At 41.5% G+C, this 23042-nt stretch overlaps 1 protein-coding gene across 2 annotated transcripts in view; it reads left to right on the forward strand.

Moving 5' to 3' along the window:
- The first annotated feature begins 495 nt into the window (after window positions 1–495).
- Window positions 496–23042, forward strand: part of LOC311034808 (uncharacterized protein) — a 39030-nt gene continuing 16483 nt past the window's right edge. Inside the window, exons 1-3 of one of the 2 annotated variants that reach the window (XM_084042820.1) lie at window positions 496–629; window positions 3377–3694; window positions 15777–16091. In XM_084042820.1, coding sequence (XP_083898946.1) covers window positions 560–629; window positions 3377–3694; window positions 15777–16091 — 703 coding nt within the window. In that variant the 5' untranslated portion in view covers window positions 496–559. The remainder of the gene's footprint in view (window positions 630–3376; window positions 3695–15776; window positions 16092–23042) is intronic. The other variant, XM_084042821.1, reaches the window with a different exon arrangement.

Below are 23042 nucleotides of genomic sequence, written 5' to 3' on the forward strand. Positions count from 1 at the left end.
ATAAAGATCTCATTGTGCAGAATGTCCCATTTCACAAGTTTTCAGATGTATAAAAAATCATTTGAAAATATCAGATCTACAAGCTCACAATGCGTCGCATTGTGAGCTTGTAGATCTGCTATTTTCAAATGGCCGAAATGTATATAGGGCTGAGGTGGTTAATGTGTGTTTTGTAATAATAATCAGAATCTACAAAGTAACTAGTAACTAAAGTTTTCAAATAATTGTAGTAGTAAAAGTATAATATTTTCCTCTGAGATGTAGTGGAGTAGAAGTAACAGTACTGAAAATTGGGAATACTCCAGTATAGTCAAAAATAATACCTCAAAATTGTACTTAATGACATTACTTAAAGAGTAAATGTACTTAGTTACTTTACGCCACTATAAAAGGTGTGCCCTGGCAGACACAGGGTTGTGAAACACTGCTCTGGTATTCAGTAAACATGTTTAAACAGGTTGGATCAAATTTCTTCAGTCAGAAGTGAAGCAGCAGAAATCATACGTCTCACTCGCTCTCTTGTTTTTCCTTCTAAGTCACAGTTTGTGTAAAATCAACCATGAGGATTTATTTACTCATTTTCCTGCTAACTTGGAGCAGCTGCATCACATCTGTAACATCTGTAACAGGTAAGACGATAAAGTTAAACATGACAGATTTACAACTTATAAAAGTTATTTACAGTGTTAGGCCTACATACAGGGAAGTGGGGACTGATAAAGTTTAGTATAAGACGTGACTGAGGTTATAAATGTTTTTAATCCTATTGTAATTAACACTGATTCAATGTATTGATATATTGTAGCTACTGACATGTTTGCCTGTAGTTTGAGGTAGTGTAGTTCTTAGTGGTTTATTCTTCATTATGTTTCATCATGTATAGTTGTATGTAAAACACAGTAGTGGTGTAATTACCACACAAACGTCTACATACATGTAAATGTAACGTTATGAAGTAATACATGAATGTAACTAAACATAATATATATTACTGGCCAAGTTAGACACCAACCTGCCTCAATGCACAACTAGATAAAGTGTTCCTCTGAGCACAGGTCTCCACCAGGTCAGGTTATTGTGGGCCAGCAATGTTCTGAATTCACCAATCAGGATGGAATATGAAAAATCGGACGGATCCGTCTTGATCACATGACTATAGAGATAATGGGCCGGATTCATAACGAGGGTCGTAAATATGGTGTAAATGAAGTTCGTAAAGGAGGTCGTATATTTCTGGTACTCACTAACGGACGTGCAATTCAAAAAGGGGGTCGTATATGACAGAGACGTGCGTATGACCAGTTCTATATTATAATGACAGCCAGCTGGGCGTGATGATCCCGGAGGTTCATTTACATTGTTCCACGCCCCATTTTGAACCATAAAAGGCGTGAACCGTGACTCAGCAGTTTCTCTCTGATCAAATCTGTCACTTTACTGAACAGCGTTGCCATGTCCGCTTATTATAAGCGAATTTGCGCTTATTTTCCGTAAAGTTGCTTGTAAATATTGGTAGACAGGGACGCGGGAAGTGGGGTGCTGAGGGTGCTGCAGCACCCCCTGCCGTTGTGAGGAAAAAAAAAAAAAAAGGCTGAAGGCGTGCGTGTGTGTGTGTGAGAGATTTTCTCCGGTGGGCGCGGCTCCCCCAAAATAATTAAATCACATAACCCTAATCCAATCCTAACCCTAACCCTAAAACCGAAATAAAGTAACAAAAAAAGTAACTTTATCCGCGGGAAATCCGAAAAAAAAGCGCGCGCGCACGAGGGACCCATGCACGCACGCGCGTGCATGTGTCCCGTTTACCAGCACCCCTTGCTCTAAAGTACTTCCCGCGTCCCTGTTGGTAGAAGTGGGGTGCGGTTTTTTGGGCTTGTTTCTAAAGTATAGTTGGTTATTTGGGCTAATTGCTTCACAATTGTTCAATTGTTTTAACCGGTGGTTCTCAAATATGTTGTGTCATGGACCCCCAAGTTAACATGTAGGCTAATTTATCCCTATAAGCCCCATCTGAAAATGTTTTGTGCCAGCTGGAGGCAGATTTGTGTTGTTAGAATGTTTAAAAAATCTTCCAAATATTCCACATTTTATTATAAGATTTTTTTTTTTAAATATAGCGGATCAACAAGCTCACAACGGTTTAATTAAAGTGCTTATAATGGCCTAAGTGCCAGTTGCTTCTTTTGGGCTTATTTTCATAGACCTGGTTGCTTATTTCTCTCACAAAATCTGGCAACACCGGAGTTTAACTTCTCGTCCAAACTTACAGCTGTCGCCCGCAATGCCTTGAACACTGACAGAGAACTTGAACATCATTCTGATCTGTCTGGAAGCGAGTCCCACTATTGCACGATGGATCAGCTGAACGTAATGTGTAATGTTTACAAGGTTTAACCCCGCCAGCAAATAATAGACTAATAACCTGGAAAGGATATAACATGCTCACGTTTACCAGGTAAAAAGATGATGTTGAGAATAAATCCAGGGCATACAAGTGGAACGATTATGGACCAGAGCTTATTGATTACTTATTGATTAAATTAGTTAATTTTGTCAAAAAATGTGTTTTGCAAAAAGCAGCCTCCTAGTGGCGCTATAACAGGCCCATGTGAAAGATTTGTGGCAGAGGGTCTGCTCTGGCATCCAGGGAGTGTGTGTGCACAGTTTGTCTGAGATCAAGCCAACGGTGCCGGAGATTAGCTGTTCACAGACAGAAGGACGGACGGACACATACTGTACACAGACGGACGGACGGACAGACAGGGTGCAAAACATAGTCTCAGCCATCAGGCCATGCCTTTTGGCCTGGTAGAGACAATAACAAAAACACAACATACACACACACACACACACACACACACACACACACACACACACACACACACACACACACACACACACACACACACACACACACACACACACACACACACACTATTAGGAGGGCATCAACATTGTAGGACAGGCTGAAGGAGAGGGATTATGTTTTCACCACTGTGAGTCCGTCAGTGCTCCAGTTGTTTGGACTGTTTTCTCCTCTCGGCTCTTTCCTGATTGATTGATTGATTGAATACTTTATTAGTCAGAAATGTAAACAGCACGTGGTACAGACTGTAATTTTGAATTGTGAAATCAAAAGCCATGTATTTAAATGATCCTTAAGCCTTAAATCCAATTTATTATTTCCATATATATGCTGAAGTGCATGTGTGTGTGTGTGTGTGTGTGTGTGTGTGTGTGTGTGTGTGTGTGTGTGTGTGTGTGTGGGGTGTACAGTCTAAGTGTCAAATCTTTATCATGAGGACACTCCTGCATGTAGGTAAGCTTTCTTTCAGGATGATCATTGTCATGTTTTAATGTTTTTCTTCTCATTCAGGTGATCATTCAGTGAGGCTGGTTGGTGGTTCAGACTCCTGTTCAGGCAGAGTGGAGGTGTTCTACTATGACAGATGGGGGACGGTGTGTGATGATGAGTGGGATCTGGATGATGCCCAGGTTGTGTGTAGAGAGGTAGGCTGTGGACCAGCTCTGTCAGCACCAGGGAGAGCCCACTTCGGACAGGGTGATGGACTCATCTGGTTGGATAATGTCATGTGTTCAGGCAGTGAGTCACAGCTTTCACAGTGCAGACATCGGGGGATTGGAACCCACGACTGTTATCACGGTAAAGATGCTGGTGTTGTTTGTTCAGCAGGTAAATATGAATTTTATTGCAATTCATAATGATGTTTGTATGTGTGTTGTCATTCTATCCTATATTCAAATTAGTTAAAGGGAGGACCTTGTATTGAAATGTACTTTCCTGTGCTTTTTTTGCAAACTGCAAAAAAAGTGTTCAATCAATCAAAAAAAAGTGAGATTTATTACAGGCACATCTTGTACGTTGTAATTGCATAATATGTATTTATTTCAATAGCCATATGCTGTCTGATGCAGATGTTTCATAATATTCAACAGGTTGGTTTCTGCTAAATTACTGTAACAATTCAATACAACATAAATAAGTATGATACTACTATTCTTAATGTAACTGTACAGAAGATTGAAATATCACCTTGAACTGAGCAATATTCACTATCAGTGGTGTCAGTCAGTGACTCATCCACTGTCACAGCTAAAATGCACTGTGTATGTTTTACCATTCTGCCTCATACGGCACTGAGTCGGCTGAAGGTAACTTTACAACACTGGCTCAGCGGTGCCTCTAGTGGCTCAAGTCACCTTCAGACGACACGCCTCCGTCGATGCAAACGAGTGAAGCACCTTTTTCAATCTGACTGGTTTTCCAATCATACTGTGACATATAGTCACTGTTGGAAAGTAACTAAAGTAACTTAACGAAAAAAGTAATTTTATTACTCACTTCCAGTAACTAGTGATATAACTAATAACTTACACGTTTTGAGTAATACATATTACAGTTACTATTTTCCAAAAGTAACAAGTTACTATTTTCACGAGCCTTGGTGGTGCTGTGGGCTTGTGTCTAGACTTTGTTTATTTTCATTCTGTAATCATGTGCTGTTTTTGGTCCGTTGATTTAATGATCAAGTGGATATAAATGTCAAATACAGTGTACTGGTTTGAACAATATTAATAGGCTGTATGCATTTAATTTTGTTATAGCCTAAATTATGAAGCACTTTATAAAAACTACACATCTTGTAGGCTTTTTATGTGTAATGCTCAGTGGATTATTTACATTTCTGTCAGGGCAACTTAGAAATAGAAAAAGACATATCATGAAGGATAAGATATATTTATTGAATATAAAATCAGTAATATATTTATTATGATTTGGCGATGAATTGGATCTGCTTTTAGGTACTCTGATAAAGCGCATTTCCCAACCATATAGGGACTCAGAATCCCCCGTGCATAACAGCAGATCCAAAAACAGCAGGTGGTAGCATGGGGTGGTGGAGGGTGAGCAATTTTATCAACAGTAATGAACAGCAGCGCAGCAGCAGCAACGGTTTGTGTGCAGCAAAAGCAAGCAGAATGAGAAGTGCAACCTTCCAGCTTAAATAGAGCGGTCTGAGAATGAAATGAGTGTGAGTGGATGAGTGTATGAGCACGTGAAGCTGATGCGGTCCTATAGTAGGCCACCACACAGCACTGTCAGTTCCCTGAAAGAACTTGCTCTGCGCATGTCTGTGACAGGCGCGACGCTCATTTCTGTCAGGGCAACTCAGAAATAGAAAAAGACATATCATGAAGGATAAGATATATTTATTGAATATAAAATGAGCAATATATTTATTATGGTTTGGCGATGAATTGGATCTGCTTTTAGGTACTCTGATAAAGCGCATTTCCCGCATTCCCAACCATAGGGACTCAGAATCCCCCAAAACAGCGCAAATGTCAGAATCCCCCAAAAAAGCAGATCATTCAGCACCAACCTTAAGCTATGTGTACAGCAGAGCACCTACTGTCTCCTGATACAGGAAGACCATGCCGATATCCCTCCATCTGGAGACAGAAACACAGCTGTGTGTTCTTGGATCAGACACTGGCCATACTAGCATTATGTGATCAAATCTATGTGTACAGCAGAGCACCTACTGTCTCCTGATAAAGGAAGACCATGCCGATATCCCCCCCATCTGGAGACCAGGCCCGGATTGGCCGTCGGGAGGACCGGGACTATTCCCGGTGGCCTGCCCTCTAGTGGCCTGCCTGCAAAAAAAAAAAAAAAGCTCAGGCCAGGCCAACCACAGTCAATTTCAATTCAATGCAGTCAGTGTTGCTTGCAGCTCAGTGCAGCTGCGGGCCTCCCCCCTACCTTTAACCCCCCAAAAGGCCCCCCTTTTGTAAGGCCCCCCAAAAATAAGGCCCCCCCAAAAAAGGGCCCCCAAAAAAAATCTGCGCGCGCAGGGTGGCCTGGGTGGGCGTGTATCTCCCGGCCAGATTTGGAGTCCCACTCCGGCCCTGCTGGAGACAGAAACACAGCTGTGTATTCTTGGATCAGACACTGGCCATACTAGCATTATGTGATAAAATCTATGTGTTCAGCAGAGCGCCTGCTGATCCTGAACTTCAGGTGTCCTAAACGGTGTCGTAAAGCGATGTCCACTATACGATGCCGCACCGCTAGTAGGAATCGAAAAGGACATTCTATCCCTTTTTCTTTTTTAAAGAAATCTGAAATCAGTAATCAGTACCCATGCACCACCTGGAGCAGCAAATTGAGCAAGCATTGCAGCATAACAGTTTAAGAGTATTTATACTCTTCTAATCTCCAACAATATGCAGTTTTATAAAGTTCATGTCACGCATGGAAACTATAATTTCCTTCCAATACACCCCACGGCATAAGCAGTAAATAGTAGTAACACAATATTAATCACAACTCATTAGTCTGAGCCTGTATAATGTCATTTGTGTTGAGCACAACCATAGCTTTCAAGCTGCAGAAGACCACCGGACCAAAGCTTTGAGCGTAGCTGTTGGAACTTTTGACGCCGCTGTGGTAGCTGCACCAATCCTGAATGAGTGTGAAGTGTAGCTATCAGGAGGCAGCCCACAGCCTTGACACAGAAGATGAATATTGCAGAACCAAGTTCCAGACATGGCTTCCCCCGAATCCGTCATGAACAGATCTCATTGGCATTTGCAGATGGACGGCATGCAGATAACGAGACATGGAGGAGACAGGACAAAGATCAGTGTTAGTTTCTGTCACAGACATACCTTGACCAAGACTATGATTTTTGTGTTTTAATTTAATGGTGAAAAGGTGAGCATCAGAACTAAGTGGAAAGACAATGCGTGGGATTAAATGAACAAGTACAAGTGCAGAATTCACAGTGCTGGATAAAGGTCATGTCAACAGACAAGTATCTATGTTGCTATGTAGTAGCATCATTTTTAGCTATAGCATGATGAACACTAGTATAATCAGCATAGTATTAGTACCTTGACTGCAGTAGAATTAGTAGCACAATAAAAATAGTAGCAGCAGTGTTAGCTGCAGTTAGCTTAGTAGTTTTGTCCGTCAGTAGAATGAGTAGTATGAGTAGTAGTAGCAGCAGTATTTAGCAAAGCATAACTTGGAAGGTAGCTCAGGATTGACCAGAGCTACCTTCCTGGCAAATACAAAATCTGGTGCTATCAATTCACACTGTACCAGCGTGTGATGTGGCCACTAAAGATGTGTGAAATAACATTAACAACAGTCACAAAACTGGATGCAAAGGCAAACAACTATATCCGTAAGTGGCTTGGACTTCCAAGATGCCTCTCTGATGCCGCCCTGTTTGGAAGAAACGCACTGCAGCTACCACTGAAGAATATCTCAACTGGGTACAGGCTGGAAAAGTCCAGGCTGGTGCTGGAAATCAGACAGTCAAGTGACCTTTTGGTCAGGAATGCAGGTGCCAAGATCCGGACAGGCAGAGCATGGAAGGCAGAGGACTGTGTGGATGACGCCATCTCCAGATTAAAGCACCAAGAGCTTGTCGGAAGAACACAGCAAGGAAGGCGTGGCTTGGGCTGGGGAGAGCCACAGAAGCTGTGGTCAAAAGCACCCTTGAAAGAAAGGAAGAATCTGGTGGTCACAGAAGTGACAAGGATGGAGGAAGACAGGTTCTTTGTCAAGTCTATTGGCCAATGCCAGCAAGGCCAGTGGACAAAGTGGGAGGGCCTCCTACCAAGGTCAGTAAAATGGAGTGACCTGTGGAAGATGCCTCAGGCAAGGCTAAGTTTTCTTATTAGAGCTACTTATGACACCCTTCCAAGTCCAACAAACCTGGCACGATGGTATGGCTCCGAGGACATCTGTGGCCTTTGCGAAACAGCCAAGGGAAATCTCCGCCACATCCTGTGTGGCTGCCGGACAGCCTTGGCCCAGGGTCGTTATAGGTGGCGGCATGACCAGGTACTAAGGAAGCCAGCAGAACACACAGAAAGCATGAGAGTCCTGGCCAATGAGAAGTCAGGATTCCAACAGAGGCAGCTGGTTCAGTTCGTAACAGCAGGAAAAGCCAGGAAAAACTGCCCAAGAGCGGACAAAACATCGGTCCTGGCTCCAGGCAAAGACTGGTCAATGAGAGCAGACCTTGACAAACAGTTACGCTTCCCCATTGACATCACCATCACCACACTGAGACCCGACATGGTCCTGTGGTCGACAACCGAGAAGCAAGTCCTGTTAGTCGAGTTGACGGTCCCATGGGAGCAGAACATTCAGGAAGCGTACGAGAGGAAAAAGGCACGGTATGCCGAGCTAGTGGCAGAATGCCAAGAGAAAGGCTGGAGAGCAACAACCTATCCAGTGGAAGTTGGATGCCGCGGCTATGTTGGCCTCTCAACCAACCGCTTCCTGAGGGACATTGGTTTCACGGCAGCAAAGGTCAAGAAGGTCCTAAAGGATCTCTCGGAAGAAGCGGAAAAAGGAAGTTTCTGGCTCTGGCTGCGAAGAAAAGACAGGGGTTGGGGGAAACGAGATGCCACATAGTGAAAAAACCTGATAATCGAAATCCAGCTGCAGGGAGCGGCAGGGAGACGTCCCTGACCGCTGCCCCACCATCCTGAGATGTTCTGGCGATAAAGGGGCGAAACATCAGTGAAGGATGGCTCCCAGCTGAAGACCCTGCAGCTGGTATTTAGATATTGGCTGAAGTGGGTCTGACAGAAGTGCCCCGAGAGGTTCCAACATCAACCTAAAATATTCAACCATCAGGTATGCGGCCAGGTGCAAGCCTGGCTCAGGGAGGAGGACGCCCCTGCCATGCAGAGTCCAGCGGCACTCCCTGGTGAGCAAGGGGAAAAACACCAGGCCAGGATGGCTCCCAGCTGAAGACCCTACAGCTGGTGCATAGGCACCGTCGGAGGTGCGTCAGGCAGAGATGCCCTGCAGGTACCAACATCTAACTGTAAACAAAATTTGAAGCAATGTTAGCAGAACATGTAAGTAACTTATGTGGCATCCGCGTGCGGTTAGGGTTAGGGTGCGGGTTTGGTTCGGGTTTAGTATTGAAACGTCGGAGCGCTGCGCTGTCGGAGGAATGCGCTGTCGGACTAACGTACTGCACCCAAGTAACTTAGCAGTAGAATCGTTGGCTAGCACTTTTAGAACTGGCAGCAGCATTTAGTCAAAGCATGGTTTGTATCTGTAATGTTAGCAAGTATAGCTTGTAGTAGAATCAGTAGGCTAACACTTTAGAACTAGCAGCAGCATTAGCCAACATGATTTGTAGCTCTAATGTTAGCAAGTATAAGTAGCTTATTAGCTGAATCACTAGGCTTGCACTTTAGAACAGCAGTATTTAGCTGTATACAATATCCTCTCTAATCAGTAAGAATACTTTGAGGACTCCAACAGGGGCCCTCATCCAAGTTACTTCAACCTTGCATGGACCTCATGGTATCACACCACTAAGGCCTTAAACAAAGCTCCAGACATCCCCAAAACAACTGGTAAGGCTACTTCTTGGCCTTACACCTACAACTCATCTAACCCCTGCTCACTTTGCTAGGGTCGGATGACTCAGGGTTGAGGACAGAGTACAGCAACTTGACATGGGCCTAACAAGATTGCAATGGGTTAAGATACCCATGAACCTGCAAAAGTACTTCGTAAACGTAAATGAATTCCACAGTCACAACACCAGAGTTAGCTCCACTGATTACATCCAACCCACATTTGGCACAAACAAGGGGTTAAATTAGTTCTCCTGCTATGCCACCAAAAGGTGTGAAGGAGTGTAACACCCTACTCTCCTTCAAAAATGCCCTAAAAGAGTACCTTCAGGTGGCTGCAATCAGAAACTATCCCCTGTAAAGATCATACCCTAGCCCCCCCTCTAATAAAGTATTGAATCAAAAGCCAAAGCATGATTGTTTAGCTGAAGTGTTAGCAACATGTTTGACAACACCACGCCTTCATTAAACGTTAGCAATAAAGCAATTTCCTGATCTCTTTAAATTCAACCGACTCATGTTTTTGTGAAGCAACCATTTGAAGCAACCATTACACATCATATGTCTGTGATGACATAAGCTCTAGTATACACTTTTATATGCACCCATTCCATGCCTTTATGTATATAGTCTATCCATGTTGATATCGGACCCATTTTCCTTTAATTATCCTGACCTTCCTTTCTTGACACCAAGATGGCACATGAATGCCACCTTGACTCATCCCACCCCTTACAGCAAGTATAGCTTAATTAGCTTTGCCTTACAAGAGCATAGGGGCAACATTAGAATGCAACCAAAAAGCTTACACCTGACCAAGCACTGCAGCCAACACAGTATAATAGCCCATTACTTACTTGATTTACTTATTATTATTATTATTATTATTATTATATTTACCAACCTCCACTACATCTTAGAGGCAACTGAAACTGAGTAAATGATTTGACAAACTCCAATGCCATTTAGCCTACATTGCAAATTAAGATTACCAAAAAACATAGCTACATCAGATGGAAATAGCTATAGCCCTCAATCAGCACATACTAGCTGCAACATTAAATTGATTACCACAATATAATGAACAGTCTGCACACTATAGTCTACTTTAAATATAAAACGTTTCTGTGCACCATAATTTCTCTTACAGCATTGTTTAATGCATTCTCCTAGATTGAGATACATGCTGAATAAATCACTATATAGCCTATATATTTTTTAACCACTGTAGACTTACTTGGTACATAATTAATTCCTACACTAAGATACAACACTAAAGCTAGATCAAAATAAATGACTATATTACTTATAACTTGTGCTTATAATAAGCAGACATGGCAACCCAAATGCGGTCCCCTTGCCCGGAGGGAACACACTAAGATTGGTCAATGAACTATACCAAGTTTGAAAACACAAGAGCACAACTACCTCTTCATCCACAACTGTACTTCCCTATCCTACTCAAGATGACAGCCACTGAGCATTAGTCGTTTCTAATCAGTACATTATATGCAGTGATGCTATGCTCATTTGAGTGATTGTGATTGCTCTCTATTTTAATGACGTGACGCGCATGTCGCTTAACACCTACAGTACAGGTCACACAATGGACAATTGATATGCATATAGGCTAATTCCTATGTTAATGTACCTGGCGTGAGTCGGGAGCCTTTGTAAACTTTGATGAAGTGTGAATTTAAAGTAGTTTTAAATCTATGCGTGTGCCTGTGCGTCCCCCTGGCCAAATAAGTGGTTGCTTGGCGTGCAACCCCGTCCACTGAGCATTGCACCCCTGATTATATGAACATAACAGTTGAGCAATGCACTGCATAAAAGTGACGCTAAGTAATGGTCCTCTCTGCTCTCAGTCTGCAACACTGACGTGCAGTCAGTGTTGCCAAGTTTGAGAGAAAAATCAGCCAGACCATCCTAAAGAAGCGACTAGACTAGCCACAAGAATACTTGTCTTTAACCTGTATATCCTCCTGTATACATTGGCCATAACCTCAGCCACTTTACTCCAGAACCTGTGACAGTGGAGTATGAACTACATGGACTGTAGCACTGAGCACATAGGTCCCTCTGGGACCATGTGGCATAGTAGGCCCATCAGGTTCCTTGCACCCATGCATGGGCATATTTTAACCATTAACAAACACCCCTGATTATTAATTACCCCCTCATGAACAGGAACAGCAGGGAAGCAGTCAAGCAGAGCAGCAGCTGGCCAGCGTTTCATCTCGGAATAAGCAGCACCCGTGACGTGATCACTTTGTTTTCTTAGCAAACAATTTGCGATTTCAGTGTAGATTACCGCACCACGATAATGCCAAAGACAAGAACTAAAGCTGCTCTTTGGTCTCGGCTACAGATCTGGTCTACCCGTGCGAGTTCTTCTAGCCAGATCAAACTTCTGTTTCACCAAGATTGAATCAAAGCAGAGCATTTCGTATTAGCCTACTCAGTGGAGTCTGTATTTGAGAAGCCATTTGAGCAGCAATTTTAGCAACAGTAATGAACAGCAGCGCAGCAGCAGCTACGGTGTGTGTGCAGCAAAAGCAAGCAGAATGAGAAGTGCAACCTTCCAGCTTAAATAGAGCGGTCTGAGAATGAAATGAGTGTGAGTGGATGAGTGTATGAGCACGTGAAGCTGATGCGGTCCTATAGTATGCCACGCGAACGGTCTTTCTACCCCATGTTTCTCAGTAGCGGGGGGCGGGGAGAGACAGGCGAGTTGAGTGAAACGAGTTGGGGCAAACGCAGTCCCCACCAAAAATATTTACGATTCTGTCCCTATCGGTACATAACTCGGACGGCGCTGAGTCGACTAGCAGACCATCGGCTGGTCGTCGCGGGCACTCGCGCCTGGAGGTGCTCGGGCGCGACTCCTCAGCCTCAAGGTCTGCTGAGTCGGCGCGCCTCCGTCATGGTCCAAAACTATACTTTATCGGCGGAAAAAAGTAGTCCGCGGTTGTTTGAAAAAGTGTTGTCCCAAGCGGGAATCGAACCCAGACTCCCAACCCTTGTGGATTGGGAGTCTAATGATTAGCGAGGTGCGCCTCTAAGGCCGGTGCTGAATTTGGGTATTTGGGCTGGATTAGAATGTGACAACCCCCAACGTTCCCAACTCTTCTAATGTAGAGCGAAAGAAGCACCGCCCAGTAGGCCCCAGGGCGGGGCTACTGAGAGACATGGGGTAGGAAAACTGTTCGCATATGCCACCACACAGCACGGTCAGTTCCCTGAAAGAACTTGCTCTGCGCATGTCTGTGACAGGCGCAACGCTCATGTGTCAAGCCTGACCCAAGTTTTATTTGGCAAGTTATAGGACACCAGATTTATAATGATGCACTAAATATCCAGCCTGACACAATGTTTTAGCCTACAATATATAAGTTAATACATTATTTTTTTAAAACTAATTACTGTCACTCAGGTTAATATTGTAGGGCTATTTGTGAAATTGAGACTGACTGTGACAAACTTGTTACGCTAATGTACATATTTTTGGACTGCATTGAAATGCACATGTTGGCCTCATATGACCTACAGTAGCACTTTGTTTGGAGCTTAACTTATTTAATAAACAACAGAAGTTGTTCAAATATTGTGTCTCATTATCAGTTTGAGCCCAGGTGTGGTTTTCATTTAAGTTATGAATTCATACACAGTAAAAGTCTTAGTGTTCATTTAATTCAAATGATTGTACTAATGGAACCAAATGGACCCGTCATGTCATGTGTACAGTATAGACGGATTTCCGCGCGACGTCATCACAGAGCAGAATGCGCAATCTGCGCATGCTCGGGGGAAACGAATTGTTGCGCCGTTCACTCTGTTGTTATGTTCGGGAGTTAGATAGCCATAATTCTGCTATTATAGGCATAATAGGCATAATGCTGCTATTATATACAAACAGATCCAACTTCCGACAAATCATTTTTATTGAGTAAACAAGGTATTACAAACTGCATAATTTAATCTACTTTAATTAAACCCGGTGAAGATCATTTATTTTATGAATGGACATTTGACCAGAGCTGCTGCGGGTAATGGCGCCCTCTATAGGCTACCCCCGGATCTGCACGGTCATATCCTCTCATGTTTACTAACAGGAAACCTGTCTATACTTTTCGGAGTTAAATAACAATGAGGATTTTACAATGTACTGTAGGCTGCAGAAAAGGTGGAAAAACACAACTGCTAATGTTGAACATGCAAATGAAGACTTTTAGGGAGAAAGGATGCAATTACTAAAAAAAGTAATGCGTAATAAGTTACTTTTGGCAGGGAGTAATTACTGTTTTTAAGTAACTTTTCCAACACTGCATTGTGTGTGTGTGTGTGTGTGTGTGTGTGTGTGTGTGTGTGTGTGTGTGTGTGTGTGTGTGTGTGTGTTTTGATCTTCCAGGATCAAAGCTCACTAACGTGTTTTAGATCAATCAACTGCACAATGGGAGTTTTTCCCTTCGATCAACGTGTATCTTTAAAAACGTTATTCAATGTGTAATCAATCTCCAGGAAAATGCGACGTGCCTCTCCTGGTCTAAGATCAAGGAGCATGTCTCTAGAACATGACGTTCTGTTTTTCAACCACTCCTGCACTAAGCAGGGCTCTGATTGGTCAGTGAAAAGTGTCACTGACCTCAGGTCTGTTATGTGCCAGTGTCACCCAAAACTTTACACTTCAAAATAAAACACCTTCATCTTAATTGAATTTTATGTGAGATCTCTCTATATTGAGAACATTTGTACAGCAGGGACTTATTTTGTTGGACACAAAACTCTATTTCCTTTATGAATTGTATGCAATATTTAATACATTGCTGATTCTATTTCAATATTCATGACAAATATTCCTTGATCACTTTACTATAAAGATAATGTGAACTGTATTTGCATATGCACATATTTACATATATGTGCATATATATTTTGTCGGGCAGAAACCTCAAATCTCCATGTTTCTTGCTAGACTAATGCCTTACTTTCTCATGCTACAGTGTCACACAAAAGTTAGCCTCGATCTCTAGGCTTTTATTGTTTAGTTTTGTTAAAAAATAAAAGCCTGGACCAGCGCGTCGGTTTACCCGGTATAGGAAGTGTTTCATTTCTCCAACCAACCAGAGTGCAGTGGGCGTCGCTCGTAATGTTGTGTTGACAGGGCGAGGCTGACGGACAGATCGGTGAACCAGGCACATTCTCTCCGCGCTGATTTTAAACCCGCCCCTCTATACACGAAACAGGAAGGCTAGTGCAGGCTACACAAAAGTAGCAAAAATAGCAGATCTACAAGCTCACAATGCATCGCAATATGTCGCGTTGTGAGCTTGTAGATGTGTTGTTGTTTTTTTACCAATTTACAAAAAAAAATATTCAGTGGTTAAGTCTGTGTGTTTTATAAACATTGAACCAATGAAAAGTATTAAGATCTATAGTGATTAAATAATAACTACATTGGATCCACTTTCCTGTAAAGTAACAGTTTAGGACAAACAAGGTTTCCACCTGACAGAGACCTATGTTTAACCCATTAAGACCTGAGGCCGATTCTACAAATGGGAGTGTGTGTGCACAGTTTCGTTCCGATCAAGCTAACGGTGCCGGAGATTAGCTGTTCACAAACAGAAGGATGGAAGGACACATACAGACAGACAGACAGACAGGGTGCGAAACAGTCTCGGCCATAAGGCCATGCCTTTTGGCCTGGCGGAGACAATAACAGAAACACAACATACAGTAGGCACGCACACACGCACACACGCACACGCATACACATACACATACACATACACATACACACACTATTGTCCTGTCCTATTACTACACTTGTGAGGACATCAGTATTTCAGTACAGGCTGAAGGAGAGGGATTATGTTTTCACCCATGTGAGTCTGTCTGTCCGTCAGTGCTCCAGTTGATTGAACTGTTTTCTCCTCTCGTCTCTTTCCTGTCAGTTTGCTTTATAGACACCAGTGGTGGTGTTTTGATTGATTGAATGATTGATTGAATGTATTTAAATTTAAGTTATCCTTAACCTTTAAATCCAATTTATAATTTCCGTGTGACATTGTGTGTGTGTGTGTGTGCGTGTGTGTGTGTGTGTGTGTGTGTGTGTGTGTGTGTGTGTGTGTGTGTGTGTGTGTGTGTGTGTGTGTGTGTGTGTGTGTGTGTGTGTGTGTGTGTGTGTGTGTGTGTGTGTGTGTATCTCTCTATCTCTATCTCTCTCTCTATCTCTCTACCTCTATCTCTCTCTCTATCTCTCTCTCTCACGAGGACACTCCTGCATGTAGGTAAGCTTTCTTTCAGGATGATCATTGTCATGTTTTAATGTTTTTCTTCTCATTCAGGTGGTTATCCAGTGAGGCTGGTCGGTGGTTCAAACAACTGTTCAGGCAGAGTGGAGATGTTCTACAGTGGCAGCTGGGGGACGGTGTGTCATGATGGTTGGGATCTGGTTGATGCCCAGGTTGTGTGTAGACAGTTAGACTGTCCACCAGCTCTGTCAGCACCAGGGGGAGCCCACTTCGGACAGGGTGATGGAGACATCTTGTTGGTTGATGTCAGCTGTTCAGGCAGTGAGTCACGGCTTTCACACTGCAGACATGGGACGGTTGGACATTACACCTGTTATCACGGTAAAGATGCTGGTGTTGTTTGTGCAGGTAAATATGAATTTTATTGCAATTAATAATGATGCTTGTATGTGTGTTGTCATCCTATCCTAAAATTGGTTAAAGGGAGGACCTTGTATTGAACTCTACTTTCCTGTGCTTTTTTTTGCAAACTCCCAAAAAAGTGTTCAATCAATCAAAAAAAAGTGTGAGATTTATTACAGGCACATCTTGTACGTTGTAATTGCATAATATGTATTTATTTCAATAGCCATATGCTGTCTGATGCAGGTATTTAATAATATTCAACAGGTTGGTTTCTGCTAAATTACTGTAACAATTCAATACAACATAAATAAGTATGCTACTACTATTCTTAATGTAACTGTACAGAAGATTGAAATATCACCTTGAACTGAGCAATATTCACTATCAGTGGTGTCAGTCAGTGACTCATCCACTCCCAAGTGAAAAAATAATATACTAAATATATTTTTCAGAAGTATACTTAATATACTCTTTTTGTACTTGATACATTACATTTAAATTGTGTTATTTTGGAACCACTTAAGTAGTACTTAGTATATTAAAAGTTGAACTAAAGATATGCTAAAACATATCTTTAATATACTTTTATGTACTTTCCCCCCCAAAAAAATACAATTTAATTACAACTTTACTTAACTGAAGTACAATTGCTGAAGTATACTATCATTACATTTATAGTGCATTACAAATACATATCAAGTACTAAATAAATATATATAGAGTATATAGCAATTATGCTTAAAATATACAATCAATGTATTACAAATATACTTGGAGTATAAAATAAATGAATGTGAAGTATACTTTTAATAGTTTCAAGTATACTATCAATGTAATAATAAAGTATTTAAACTACAATCCAAATGTGCTAAAATATACTTTCAATGTAATAATAATGTATTTCAACTACAACTCAATTTAACTAAATGTACACAGTTAGTTAATTTAGAATATACTATTATTACATTGAAAGTATATTTTAAGCATAATTGCTATGTACTCTATATTTATTTATTTAGTACTTGATATGTATTGGTAATACACTATAAATTGAATTATAGTACACTTTAATGACATCAGCAAAACTGTACTTCAGATACTATAAGTATATTTGTAATTAAATTGTATTTTTTGTGGGGGAGAAAGTACATACATACATAAGTATATTAAAGATATGTTTTAGCTTATCTGTAGTGCAACTTTTGGTATATTAAGTACAACTTAAATGTTTCCAATCAACATAATTTAAATTGAATTTTATAAAAAAGTACAAATGAGTATATTCAATATTCTTCTGTGAAATGTAATTTAATATTTTTTCAAAATAACCCTACACGAATGGAAGAGCAATGTAACGTGAAGGCTTGAGGTTTAGTTGTCTGTAAGAGCTATGACAACTCTCAATTGATACAACCTTCAACAACACACTCACGCTATATTTAATGATGTGAAAAGGGGAGAGAGACTGACCAAACAAACAGACATTTACACTCATGGTTTTACTAACAAATGACATAAAATACCATAAATCACCAAATAGCACCACAACAAAACACTAAACTCAATAACCGATAACATAACCGCACTACGCATTCCCATATTCAAATAATAACACAAATAAGAACAATAACACAAATTTCCCAGCATGCACTGCGCCTCAGTGCATGCTGGGAAATGGACTTCCTCTAGCCACCATAAATGTAATGATAGTGGCCGCGTTTCCCAAACGAATTTGAGCTCCTGCGTAGCCTAGAAGCTGCGTAGGTGCCTCCACGCATCTGCGCAGTAGCAACCCCGCTGCGCACTATCTTCGTTAGTAGCAGCTGTGTGTGCCCAACGTCTCATCTAAATTGGCTTCAGTAGACACCATCGTCGTAGGTTCCGTTTCGTCTGTGCTAAAACTACATTCGTGAGACAGCATGCACGTGAAGAGATCCTGGACGTAGCCTACGTAAAGCCTACGTCAACTACGTAGTGCTATCCTACTATAGTTTAAACACCCTTTGCATACATATATCTATATATACAGGATTTTGCAAATATACTAAGATAAAGTCGCACCTTTATCTAACTTACCTTTATATGAATTGGACACTTACATTTTTATAGGTACATTCTGTAATGTATTAAAATGCATTTTAAGGTGACACATTTCAATGATCTTAAATGAACATTGCGGCCATTGTTCGCCGTTCAAAAAAATTCAGAGGATAGAGGGGGCGTCCCCCTGCATGATTGACAGCTTTTAGCACCAATGGGGGGAATTTACTTTAGGAAAGCTTAGGAATATATATATATATATAACGGCGCGTAACGGGCGACGCCTCCCCAAAAAAACAGACATATATACAACAAACACACTGCGACATGCCGTGTTGATAGCTTGCAGATCTGTTATTTTGGGGCGAGCGGCTGTTAGGAGGAACAGCTGCGCTGTGTAGCCCCCACACTCAAATTTAGCGACAAGTGGCGTGCAAAAGACCTAACTATCGGGCTCAGTCTTATTGGCATGACTGGTAACGCGTTGGGCTGGCGAGTGGGAGCCTTGGGTTCGATCTCAGAACGTCCCATTTCCCAAGTCTACTATGCATAAAATCTTTTGAGCAGATCTACAAGCTTGTGACACGTTGTGAGCTTGTAGATCTGCTATTTTCAAAAGATGTTTTAACCATTCATAAACATGGCGAGCGCAACAGCTGTCACTTTGTGAGAGGAACTGCACTTTCATCATAACGTTTAACTATAAAACTTCGAAATTAAGGAAACATATTTATCTCAGCATCATTTATATACCTTTAGTTAACTTGGCATGTGCTTAATATTTTTATTAGATGATCGGATCATCCGTGAGAGTACGATTTGTAAACTTCGGGTTCATGCATAGAGGACGAAGCACTGCAGCCGCTCGCCCTACCCAAAAGAACAGATCTGCAAGCTATCGACACGGCATATCGCAGTGCGTTGACAGCTTGTATGTCTGTTTTTTTTTGGGGCACGTTACGCACCGGCCCGGCCGTAATATATATATATATATATATATATATACATACATACACATACACACGTGTGTGTGTGCGTGTGTGTGTGTGTGTGTGTGTGTGTGTGTGTGTGTGTGTGTGTGTGTGTGTGTGTGTGTGTGTGTGTGTGTGTGTGTGTGTGTGTGTGTGTGTGTGTGTGTGTGTGTGTGTGTGTGTGTGTGTGTGTCGGTCTTTTCATAGATTTCATAGAACGATGGGTGTTACAGGCGGCCCAGGGCGCTCGTTACAAAATGCTTCGTAGGACAGTACTCCCCTCCTACTGTGGGCGGGGAGTATGCTGCGCGCATTCTGTCTCACGAATGTACTTTTACCACACACGCAGCCAGTTTAGATGGCACGCAGGGGCACAACCACCTGCTACTAATGAGGGTAGAGCGTAGGTTTGGCCGAGTCCCAGCTGTGTAGGAGACGCTTGCGCAAGCTGCGTACGGCCACGCATGACCTGAAATCTACGTGCCTGCTATGGTACTGCGAAGCATGTGACGTCACACGTTAGACCCGTCGTCGGACCTGCGACGATGCTCTACGCACGAGCTCTTTGGGAAACCCGGCCAGTATACTTTAATGACATCAGCAAAAGTGTCCTTCAGATAGATACTGTAAGTATATTTGTAATTAAAGTATATATATATTTAATTAAATAAAAATGTGCTTTTCAAAAGTGTATTCATATAATGTTTATTTTTTGTTTAACTTAAGTACATTTAATGTTAAATATATTTAAATGATTATAGTATAAGTGCTTTTACAGTATATTTATAGTAGATTATCCTCAATATGCACTTATTTTAAGATATACTATACTTTTCACAAAAACTATTTAAAATATGTTCAAGTATATATTTTTGTAAGTATGTTAATGTCTATTTTATTGAAGTTTCACTTAAGTACTACTTCGTAAAAGTACACTTTTCATCAGTGCATTTATAATATAAGGCTGAAAAAATATACCGAAAAAGCATTATACTTAAAGTTTGCTTTAGTATACTTTTTATAGTATACTATCATGAATATGTTCCCGGATGCTATTAGTAATATACTTCTTAACATTATACTTGTAATATACTTTTTTTAAAGTGCATTCAATATATACTTCAACAAAGCACATGAAATACTAACTAAGCACATTTTTTTTTAAAGTTTACTAATGTGCTTTGTCAAAATATATTTTGAATGCACTTTAAAACAAGTATATTACAAGTGTAATAGCAATTTCATTCCTCCTTTGTTTGAATATTGCACATTACTTCACAGGTGGTGAATGGAGTGATCCTACGCAGTAGAAAAGAAATAAAACATAACAGATGGAAGTCCAGTCCAAAAATCCAGGTTTAGGTGCATTTATTGTAGTTTTGCAGTTTGAAGTGAACATACCATTGAATGCAGGGTTATTTCTTGTGGTTCTGTCTGTTTGCTCTTGTTACTACTGGTAGAAACGGTGTGGCTCCTAACCACCCTGTGTCCTCAGTCCTATGATCTAACTAATCAGTGCACCTGAGGGCTCTTAAGTAACAAGTAGTGCTGCTCAAACTAGAGCCCGCCACCCAGTGTCGAAAAATAATAATGCTAACTAAGAAATAATATACTACCATCAAAATGGCTCCTACACACCGGCCCCTAATTGTCTTAAGTGTAATAACACAATTACGAAATAAAAAATGGGAGCCATATTCAAATTCACATTGTTTTTTGGCATTTCTTCTCTTTTTTTTCACATTTTTTGCCAATTTCAAAAGAAAACATAGGCAATTAAAACAATGTGTAGGCATTCAATCTTTAAACTTAGGTTTTCAGTCTCTTAGGTTTCAGTCTCTTGGAGTAGACATATCTTTGTTATTGGTCTCTCCAAGATGTTGCTTTTAGTCTTTAGTCGAACTGTGCGTACAAGACCTTTTGTGTCAGAAATGGTATCCAATATTCTCCCCAATAACCAGGAGCCTCGTGGTGCAGTGGGATCAACCACCACAACAATGTCACCTGGGGCAAAACTTCTCCTTGCTGTTGACCATCGTTGCCGTTCTTGGATTAAAGGCAAGTATTCTTTTGTCCATCGTTTCCAAAAGAGATCTGCCATGTATTGTACTTGTTTCCACCTACGTTTGAGGTACAGATCCTCCTTTACAAAGAATCCAGGTGGCAATACTGGCTGTGTTTTCAACAAAAGAAGATGGTTTGGGGTCAGCGCTTCCAGGTCCAATGGGTCATCAGAAGACTTGGTTATGGGTCGATCATTTAAAATTGCTTCCACTTCACACATTAAAGTTTGCAATCCTTCATCATCGAGCACTTGTTGATGAACAACAGAACGTAGTACACTTCGTACCATGCGGATCAGTCGCTCCCAAACACCGCCGTGATGGGATCCTGCAGGGGGGTTAAAGCTCCACTTTATCCCTTGCTGAAGCATAGCATTCTGGATTTTATCCTGATTCAAACTATTCAGTGCTTCCCTTAATTCTCTTTCCGCTCCTACAAAGTTTGTGCCATTATCTGATCTCAAAGTCAAAACTTGGCCTCGTCGACAGATGAATCTTCGTAATGCATGGATGCAGGAGTCTGTGTCAAGTGTATGTGCAACTTCAAGATGTACTGCTCTGCTTGCCATGCAGGTGATTGCACATAATACAGTCGGTTATGATTTTTCTTGCAGCGGAGTTAGCTTTGATGATCCAATATCTTTTGCGGAGACAAGACAGCATATAATTTCTTCCTCCATGTCCTAGTTGTTTATGAATATGTCGTAACAATAGTGTGGATATGTGAAGGTCCTTCGAGAGGATAATTGGATGTTTAATCTCCTCAGGCATCGCTAGCCTATTCAGGCGACCACCTACTCTCAGAAGTCCATCATCCAGCACCGGATCCAATTTGTACAAATGATTGCTTCTTTTGACATCTTTACCAGTTTGCAGAACAGATATTTCCTCTTGGAATCTTTGTCTTTGACTGAATGAGATGACTGCATTTTCTGCTTGGCTAAGATCTTCAGGAGATAAGCACTGTCCACGAAGTGTCGCTTGAAAGACTTGCATCTCCTCTTCAACCTTCTCCTTTAATTTGACAGGATCATTTTCAACACTACTCACGGCAGTTTGAATGTCATTTCTCCTTCTAGCCAGTTGCAAGAGTGTGGTCTTTACTTTAAGAAGCCAAGCTACAGCAGTCTTCAGTCTCATCCATGATGAGAAGTAGTGGATTAGATAGTTGGTTGGGTTCAATTGACTTTTGACAATGACATTTACTGTGATGTCAGGTTTGATTTCTGGATCATTAGCAGAGATTGTAGATTCAAAGTGCAAATTTGGCCATTCATCCTTTGATCTACAGAGAAAATCTGGTCCTCTGATCCATTTTTTGCAGCTTAAGAAGCGGTCTGCTGTCAGCCCTCTTGACGCTGCATCTGCAGGATTTTCCTTTGTGCTCACATATCTCCATTGTGATACATCAGTAGCATCCCTTACAAAAGAGATCCTGTTTGCTACAAAAGTTTGAAAGCGTTTAGTTTCATTGTTTATGTACTTCAGCACTGTAGTGCTATCCGTCCAGAAAATTGATTTGTCCAGTGGTAGCTGCAAGTCCCTTCGCAGCATAGTGTCAACTCTGACAGCCAGGACTGCCGCTGCCAGCTCCATTCTTGGAATTGTCATTTGTTTCAATGGTGCCACTCTGGATTTTCCTATTGTGAATGCAACATGCACTTCCCCGTTGCCATTTTCCAGTCTTAGGTAAGAGACAGTTCCGTAGCCACTCTCACTGGCATCCGAGAAATGATGCAACTGCGAGTGCGTGACTTGACCAAAGTGCTTAGGCTTCATACACCGGTCCACTTTGAAATCCACCATTTGCTTGAGATCCGCTAGCCATCCTGTCCACTGCTGAGAGAAAACTTGGGGTATGGCTTCATCCCATCCAAGCC

Source organism: Gymnoscopelus microlampas (assembly GCF_963454915.1).
Source record: "Gymnoscopelus microlampas genome assembly, chromosome: 19".
NCBI lineage: Eukaryota > Metazoa > Chordata > Actinopteri > Myctophiformes > Myctophidae > Gymnoscopelus > Gymnoscopelus microlampas.